Source organism: Cibotium barometz, chromosome 23 (assembly GCF_041138505.1).
Source record: "Cibotium barometz isolate CiBa-2024 chromosome 23, ASM4113850v1, whole genome shotgun sequence".
NCBI lineage: Eukaryota > Viridiplantae > Streptophyta > Polypodiopsida > Cyatheales > Cibotiaceae > Cibotium > Cibotium barometz.
Window position 1 is genome coordinate 26,632,406 of NC_141068.1, and position 9,148 is coordinate 26,641,553.

The following is a 9,148-nucleotide window of genomic DNA, read 5'->3' on the forward strand; positions in this document are numbered from 1 at the left end:
GCCTGCCTAGTGCATAGATGGAGAGGGTGAGAAAGTACAAAGCCAATGATTTTGCATGACTCAATGAAAGGTAGATTAGATGTGTTCAAAGTTCACCAAGTTTAATGCTTTTTGTTGGCTTGAGAGTAGCCTTATCTTTTGACACATACACAAGACACGTCAATACACACACACACACACACACACACATGCGCGCGCGCGCGACGTGGCAGACTTATCTTATCCACTCATAAGAGTGGGTTCACACACACACATGGACACATAAACACATACAAGGGCTGGTTCACACATACAAAGCTCCGAATACCCAACAACCCCCCTTCGGAGCAAAGGTAGACCCAATACGCAAGGGAAGTAGCTACCTTCTAACTCTAGCACATGCTACAAGGGAGCAATCTAGCCATGCGCACCTCCCGTGCCATGCTAATCCTCCAATTAGGAAGTGACGGAAGTAACAAGGCCAGCACTTCGTCATCCCCCTTGCTCCTAATAGGGATAAAGGATAACACGGAGCCTTTTATTAGTGAAGGCACACAAAACACACGAACATTTACAAATCTTTTCGGGGACAAGGGTAGAGAACACTTATTGACACTTACACACAAAAAAAACAACTAGAATGCCCAGTCATAGTCTTCCCCTTGGAGGGAGAGTTGGGTTGTTGCTGCAGCTTTTTCTTCTTCAGTTGTTACCTCTTCATCTTCAGTTGTGAGATTTGCATGATGCTTTTCTTTCTCTTTTCGAGCTTTTTGAAGCAGTTGGCCTCCTTGTGCCCCATCCTTTTGCACTACCTGCATTGAGTCTTCTTATTACTGCTCCATTTCTGTGCTTCTACAAAAGCTTTGTCATAGTCAAGACTAGTGTTGGCTTGTTGTTCTTATTTGTTTCTTCTATCCTTCCCAAGAAGCAAAGCCACTAGGTCTTCAAAGCTTGTAGCTACATGAAGGATTTCTAGAGTTTGCTCAAATTGAGTGACCCCTCACATACTTTTAATGAGTACAACCACCTTGTCTTCGTCCTTAGGTTCACATTTAAGGCTAGCAAGTTGTTGGCAGGGGACGGCTGTCCACTGCACCTGGAGCACCGTGCCCTTCTACTCCAAAGAGGAAGCCACAGTCACCTAGCATCACAGCCACTGTTTAGCTCTCTCCCCCCCCCTTCTTTTTTCAGTTTGTATTAAGCCATGTGGCGTGTTTTCTCCTAATGAATAGAAGGATCTTTCTTGGGGAGGGGGGGGGGGGAGGGGGGGGGGAGGTCACTGTGAAGGGTTTGCCACTCTTTGCAAGTGCAGATCAGGTCCATGCTCTCATGTAGATTTTTTATATAAAGATGTTCATGACAATGGATTATCCTTGAATGATGGTGTGTTATGCTAATCCTTTATACTGGATGGTGGATATATTCTTTTCTTACTTCCATTCTCAATGGGCAAATGCTTTATCTTTTTGATTAACTTGATAAACTTGCTACATCCCTTATTGGAACCTTGGACACAATAGTAAATGATGATAATATTCATTTCTGTTTCAGGCAATTCTTGGCATGATCATTGGAAACAATGTGTGTGGTTTGTCCCGGACCAAGGTTTACATGTTGGTAACAATGAAGATCTAAGTATTACTGCTTCACATGATGAAATAAGCTTCAAGTATGATTTTGGTGTAGCAAAAACTTCGAGTATCTGCTCTTCTGATAATACAACCAACCACAAAAATTGGAGATGGTCCATGAGACCGGAAAGGATTGGGCTACTTGGGTCTTTCAAATGGAGATCAACAGTTATGGCTGCAATGAAGAAAGCGGTGAGGTTCCATGTTTCTGGGTTCTTCTGTTACTCTCCATGCTTGAAAGCATACCTATTCATAAGCTTCCTCATTTTGCTTTCTATATGCTGCTATGCCCAATATGCTTTCCCTAACTGGTATGCGTTTCAGCTTTATGGCAGTTCATCATCTTTGTGCCTCGTGGTTGATGATAGTCTGCCACTTGCTATCTCAGCTGCAGTAACATCTACCACCACAATGGTAGTCTCTCTTTTGCCAGGTCTGTGCATTGGTTCAGAAGTTCTAAAAAGTACTCTTGAGGCAAATGGATTGGCATCAGATCAGGTAAAAGTTGTGGGGAAGAAAGCGAATGAGCTAAATATTGGAGACATTGGGGGAAGAAAGGTATGAATGATTCTCTAGCAATTTCAGCATGTTTCAAGCTCGTTAAATATGGTCTTGATAAAGAAAAGAAAGGGAAGTACATCTGCAATCTAATGGCTATGTAGATGTTTTTCTGTAACAGGTAGATGTTCTAGTAGGGGAACCTTATTATCAGGCCTTTGAGGACATGCTTCCATGGAGGAATCTGCGTTTTTGGTAATTGTCAGGCAAACTTCTACAATATATCCCCTAGAAAGAGTCCTTTGTTACGAACACTATGATATGAATAACTTAGGTTTTTTATGTGCATGGGTTGTATGAAGAGTTGGGACTTTGGATATATGGGATGGCTGGTTTGTGAATTTCATGGTGGATGGAGATGTGAGATCACTAAGCAAGAATTAGAGGCCATTTTATGAACTCAGAAATCGGTAAATTGAAACAAGCTAGAAGGTGATAGGTAAGAGACTAAACTTGTTTGCTTATTTAAAGAGTTACAACTTATGGCTTCCGCTAAATCCATTGGCTTCCATTTAGTCCAACAACTTCTCCTAGATTTTAATCTCTCATAGTTTCTCTTCCTTGCAATCACACCTACTCATCACTCGTCTATAGTTTCACTTAACAACATAATTTTCTGAAGTTACCTAGAAACATTGACTCTAAGGTTAATTAACCATTACAACTTGGCTTTGCCAAATGGACTAGATTTCAACACACCCCCTCAATGCCAAGCTGGGGTTACATGAAAAGATGATTGCTTATGAAGATGGTGTGCCTTGAATTACACCTAACCCCTACCATTCCTTTGGGTTATACTTGTAATTTGGGGCCTACATGAATAGTAGGACAAATATTGTCCCACTTTCTGCTGAGTCATAACACTGCCAGCTTTTGGGTTGGAATTGATACATTGACTCTTAAGGTTAACCGTTGATTAACCATTACAACTTGGCTTGGCCAAATGGACTAGATTTCAACACACCCAAGCTGGCAGAAGAGGTCAACAACCACCCTATGAGGAGTTCAAGCTACAATGCAGAAAAACAAGGGAAGCTCCTTCCTAAGCTGACCACTCTAAAAGGGAGGCTACATTAGGACAGCGGAGGGGGAATGCCTCTCTAGGGACTGGAAACAAAAGGTGCCACCAATCTCACGGGCGGAAAAGAGGCCGGGGAGCTGCTGTGGTGAAGAGTATCAGTTAGGCAGTGAAAGGTCTGGTGGTGGATCCACATGCCCAGGGGAAAAGATTGTGGGCTCTACTTGAGTTCCCCTTCATATACAAGGTTCTGAGGATGGGGAGTAGTGGCAATCAGTTCTGACATGGGGATCCTCCAAGTGGGTGCGAATGTGCGTCTCCAAGTGAGACTACTCTACATGGGCCGCAGACTCTGGGCGATCATAGGATGACCGTCCTTTCAGTATAGGTAGATGGAGATCCCTTGATCTGCTGCAAATTTGATGTGGAAAAAGACGAAGAGGTGTGCTACCTGTGCCTCCACATCAAATGAACCATCAGGCTCCACAGTTGGAGCAATCAAGCTCCAGTCTCGCTGTTGGCGAGGCCTGACTGATGGTGTCTGTGAGACGAAGGTCAGTGAATTGGGGAAGCGGAGGACTTGGTCCCGAATATTTTTGGCTACTGAGAAATTGTCCCACTCCCTAATAGGGGACACTCAATAGGAAGGGAAAAACGATGACCCCGGCATCGTGCATGGTGGTGTGATGCACAGACACAAAGAGGGGCTACTACATTGACGAAGTCGCTGTCACAAGAAGGAATCACCTAAAGAATCTGTAATCCATTGGGTGTGCAATAATACGAGGAAAGCCACACGGGGACTCCTGGAAGAGAGATGATACCGGGTAGAAGGTGATAGTCTTCTTGAGGGGATTAAAGAATCACTGAATTGATCCATTCTTGATGGGTTTCTCCAATGTGGGAACTGCCGGCACAGCTGGGAAGCCGAAGGATCTATAGGACCTGCCCCCGGGCGGGGGGGGGGGGGGGTGCGCTTCCCTACAAGGGAGCTAACCGAGAGAGGCCCCTCAGTCCGGTGATCCAGTGGTTGTAGGGATGGGGTGGACCCTCATGTGGGACCCCTGTAAGGGAATAGGAGCAGCTCCTTGGCACATTAAATCCTCTCTCCAATTGCTTGATAGGACAAGTACTAGTAATGATTTGTCATAGGAACTGTTAAAAATATGAAGTTCTACTCTTGATTATTCCAAGAATATCCTGAAAGGGTTGACTTGCGTTCTCTTTTTGGAAGTTCCATAATGAATCATAATTAAGGAGAACAAGGCTTTACAGTAGCTGCTGCAATTTTTGGGGAGCAGAAAAACAGTTGTCAAAAGAAGAGCCTACTACAAGAAGTCCCTAAATGTCTGACCATAGTGTCCCATTGCAATTCCAAACTGTGAGCTCCAGGTGTATGGTCCCATAGACCCCATGTCCGTATTTGGGATGCTGCTCTGTGATGATGACTCGCCCGTCCTTGTATATTACCTACTTCCCCGCTGGGCCTTGTGCACCTTGGGCATGTTCGCCCAACTGTGCTCTGCTTGGGTTTGGGTAAGATCATCCCCTAGGTATATCTTCTCCCCACGGAGAGTTGTCCGTGTGTTCATGAAGGCCTCTCAACTAGCAAGGTCCGAGAATTTCAAGTGAGGGGGGCGCTCCTGTGAGGTGTCCCGTCTCACATGCCATGTGTCCACATAAGGGGTCCCTTCCACTTTGATTTTCTTTCATAGGGCTAGAGCGTTAGCTTTGGAGGATTCCCCCTCCTTTAGTCCTTTCACCCTAGCATGAAGAGCGTGGACCTTCCTCCTCTTCTCCTCTTCCAAGGTATCATGTATGATGGGGGTGGGTGTGTGGTGTTTTCTTACCGCTTCTGTCCATTCTTTCTCTACTTCTTGCTCAACCATTGTGGCCCACCCTTTCTCCATCTCCTTCTTTGTGGCCACTAAACCTTCTTGCAGTTCTCCAAGGCAAGGGAGGGATTAATTTTCTTCTTTTATTTGTGCTTTGCATACATGTAGCTCCTTGAGGTCTTCAACTTGTGGTTTCCACTTTTCCACTTTGGTCGCATGGGCTTCCTTGAGCTCTTTAATTGTGTATCTTCTTGGCATATCAAGATGTCCCTGGTAACTTTCAGCTCGTCTTTTGCTCATCCACCTAGGGGGTGCTTCTATGGCTTCTCTGAGCTAGTGAGCACGTGTTTCTCCATTGACACAATGATTGCATTCAATTATGAATGCAGGGCCTCCCATTTCTCGGATCTCTTCATCTTGGTGTAAGCGAGAGAAAGACGATTATGTTGAGAGAGAGAGAGAGAGAGAGAGAGAGAGAGAGAGAGAGAGAGAGAGAGAGAGAGAAGATTATGTTGCTGCCTTGGGGGCCTCATCAAGGGTGGGTGGGAAGAGGAGGAGCGGAGAGACAGGGGTTTGCGCAGCACGTGGGTGGCACGCGAAGGGCAGAATAGGGCAGGTCTATGCGCACAGCGTGTGGGCACCGGAGGCAGTGGGCAGGGCAGGGTAGGGGTCACGGGCAGAGCGGTGAGTAGGGCAGGGCAGGGCAGGGTGGTGTGGATAGGGCATCAGTGCTTGGTGCATGAGAGAGGGTAGGGCTAGGGGAAGAGGCTTACGCCATGAGAGAGGGAGAGAAAGAAAGAAAGAAAGATATATTAAACGTCTACTAAAGACCGAATGGGCCTATGAGACCAAAGTGATACAATAATGTCCATGGCATATCTCATCATGGAATGAAAAATAAAACAGAAAGAAAACATAAACATAGCTATCTCACTGGGATGATACAAAACTGTCCATGGAAACTCGTCATGGAATACTAAGAACATCGAAACATGAGAGCAGCATCAGCTCCGAGTAGATGGTATACCACTCTCCAAAATATAAAGCATGGGGCTAATGAGTATCGCCAAGAGGTCTCCCTCAGGTACGTCACGTGGAAAGGTAGCTGCTGGAGCTGATGAGGGGGTCGTGCCCAACGTCCGGGGGCCAAGATCTAGAGTCTTCAAGAGAGAAAGTTATAGGTGGAGAATCACGGTGTGACATATGGCTTGATTTTCCTTTGTTCATGCACTAGGGGATCTAGAGTCACAACAGAGTGTAGTTTGGCAGGAGGTTGGGCACTCGAGAATGTGTGGCTCGATGAAGCTGTGGGTATGTCGTCCATGAGTGGTGTGGCGTCCTCTCGTGGTTGGAAGAACTGAGTGATGGTCGCCTGGTGCTGGGGAGGTGGATGTCTCCCCCGAGGTCTCGACTGAGAGAGAGAGAGAGAGAGAGAGAGAGAGAGATTAACGTTTACAAGAGGCCAAAGTGGCCTATGAGACAAAAGTACCAATACATCCAAAACTCAAGGAAACTAACTGTCCTGAGTAGAAAATGAAAAGCATAAACTGAAAAACAACTAGCTATAACATGTGGCCAAAGAGGAACTAGTAGCCTGATACAACTGCCAGAAAAAGGCATATCTGATAAAAGTGTGGAACTGGAAAAATGGTAGGCTATGGGAAGCGGCTGAGATAGACTCATCCCATAATGTCTCACATAGGTTGATCCAGCATAGAGGCTGAAGCGCCGAGGTTGTGCCACGTCATGCCAATATCGCCTGTACCCTCTGATAATGTCTCGGCTGGGGCAGCGGGTCGTGGACGTTGTGCTCTACATAGCTCTCCAGCTTTGTCCAGGGTGACTCCTTGAGGTGGCTGTGGGGGCCCAGTCAACTTGTGGTCAATGGTGCGCGGGGTCGTTGCTGCTCTGAAGAAGTCGGTAAGGGTGTGCTGGCCTGTGTCTCGAACATGTCCCCTGTCTGGAGCCTAGAATGTGGTCGCGATGTCGGCAGAGAGAGAGAGAGAGAGAGAGAGAGAGAGAGAGAGAGAGAGAGAGAGAGAGAGAGAGAGAGAAAGTTGTATTAACGTCTTCAAAAGGCCAAAATGACCTATGAGACCAAAAGGTTACATCATATCCATGAGGTACATAATCTTGGTTACAAAATAGTAATAAAGAAAGATAACAAAAATCTAGAACTTTAAAATCTGATCTAGGTACATGAGCAGAGAGAGAGAGAGAGAGAGAGAGAGAGAGAGAGAGAGAGAGAGAGATCTCTGTTTGCAGGAAAGAGAGAACATGCTTGTCAACACTGTTGAGTGAAAATGTTGTAACAATACCTTGCAAAGGGATCCTGTGCGGCATGGCAATGTCAATGCATGTAAGGGCACACTTGATGTCATTAAAACCTACTGCTCCCAAATCATCTTGCAGTGCTTTAAATCAATAAGGTTTGGATTTTGGTTGTTTTTTGAGAGATGTGATGGTTTTCTGATACATGTCTTACATATTCTAGGATTTATGGAATAGTCGGCAATCGCTTAAAACTGTTCAAGGATTTGATCATTCTTTAGTCAATGAAGCGTTCGGTGCTTGTGGTGATCTGCCTCTACCACTTGAAGGACCGATTCTCCCCTATAATTTATGGCAGTGTGGGAAATATCAGGTTCTTTCTTACTCGATCCGTTTCACAACATGATATACATTATGTGCAGCTCTACTTGAAGAAGTCATTACCCAACGGACGGCATCCCCCCCCCCTCCTTTTCACCTCTCTCTCTCTCTCTCTCTCTCTCTTCCCCTTCCTCCCCTCGTGCCTTCGTTGATATATTCCAATCTTGTGAAGGTATTTCGTATGAAATATAGCTTAACATGTTGATTTCAACCCATTTCAGAAGCTAACAGAGCCATTCTCTATCATGACTTTTGATTTTTCAAAGGCAATAGAGACTGTGACGAGTTCCAAGAAGGTCAGAGCAGGTTTTATAATTCAGGTGTTGGTGGGTGTTTCAGAAGAAAGCAGAAAGATGTTTAAAGTGAATCACCCAAAGATTTTAACAATTGCACTCTGATATGTTGTTCCCAGGTCCAAATTTCCAAATCCGGAACATGTCATGGCATAGTGTTGTGGATAGACTGGGTGATGGATACAGAAATTGAACAAATAGTCTATACTGGACCAGATGGTAATGGGGATTCAACTCTGTTCAGAATGGCAAAACAGACCATTATAATGTTTTTTTCTTTATTGAGAATGTACTTAAAAGGCCCACATTTCTAATTTTGTTTTTTTTCCTTCTCAGGTCATGACCCAACTCATTGGAAACAGGGAGTTAAGTTGTTACGCTCTCCGGTGCAAGTTGAGGGATGCCAATCAAAGAGTGAATCATGTGATTTCAGCATGCTTGATTTGTCTGCAACATTTGATTCTGAGAGCGGGGACTTACTTGTGAGTGTTGATTTTTTGTGAAGAATGTGAAGAACTCAGGTAAGAACGAAACTGATTGCATAAGGTATATCGTAACATGGATCTGTGAGCTCCTTAAGGAGGAAAATGTATTGGACCCATTGCATAGCTTAAATCAACTTCATAGACACGCCGACATACTTGAGGATTTTCCTACTACAGTTTTATTTAGCATGAATATAATATAATGGCAGGCTTTCTCACCCAATTGGCTTGGGTTAATGAGTGTTGATTTCCCATCCTCTATATTGTTTATGGGTGTTGGGTTTCAAGGCACCCTCGTTCAAAAAAATAGTATTGTTGACTCTTTGGTCCTGGCAGGACCTAATGTTACTCCCTCATTTTGATGGTTTAAAGGTCATATGGTTGATATTGCTATTTATTGGTTATCTACAAACTTGAAACATTGAAAGATTTGAAATATCTCATCTCTAACTAAAACATGTAACCTACTGGTTTTAGAGTAACCTTTAGATCTGGGCCTTCTCCTCATAATTGGCTATTTCTAGTCTTCTCTGCTCTTACTGTTGGGAATCAAGGTCTTACTTGTGTGTGAATTACCTCTTAAGAGGGGTATCAATAATATCTAGATATTTGTGTGTGATTGACGTAAGTAATGATTGAGGTAACCTTTTGTAACCTATAAAGGTACATGTACTTTTATTGAATTAATCAAGCAACT

At 44.4% G+C, this 9,148-nt stretch overlaps 1 protein-coding gene across 1 annotated transcript in view; it reads left to right on the plus strand.

Moving 5' to 3' along the window:
* The window catches only part of PRMT7 (protein arginine methyltransferase 7), a 45,777-nt gene extending 37,077 nt beyond the window's left edge, over positions 1-8,700 (plus strand). The window contains exons 11-18 of the mRNA XM_086817727.1: positions 1,531-1,802; positions 1,935-2,168; positions 2,290-2,363; positions 7,287-7,380; positions 7,516-7,665; positions 7,895-7,969; positions 8,086-8,185; positions 8,303-8,700. Of these exons, the coding sequence (XP_086673853.1) occupies positions 1,531-1,802; positions 1,935-2,168; positions 2,290-2,363; positions 7,287-7,380; positions 7,516-7,665; positions 7,895-7,969; positions 8,086-8,185; positions 8,303-8,469 (1,166 nt within the window). The 3' untranslated portion in view covers positions 8,470-8,700. The remainder of the gene's footprint in view (positions 1-1,530; positions 1,803-1,934; positions 2,169-2,289; positions 2,364-7,286; positions 7,381-7,515; positions 7,666-7,894; positions 7,970-8,085; positions 8,186-8,302) is intronic.
* The last annotated feature ends 448 nt before the right edge of the window (positions 8,701-9,148 follow it).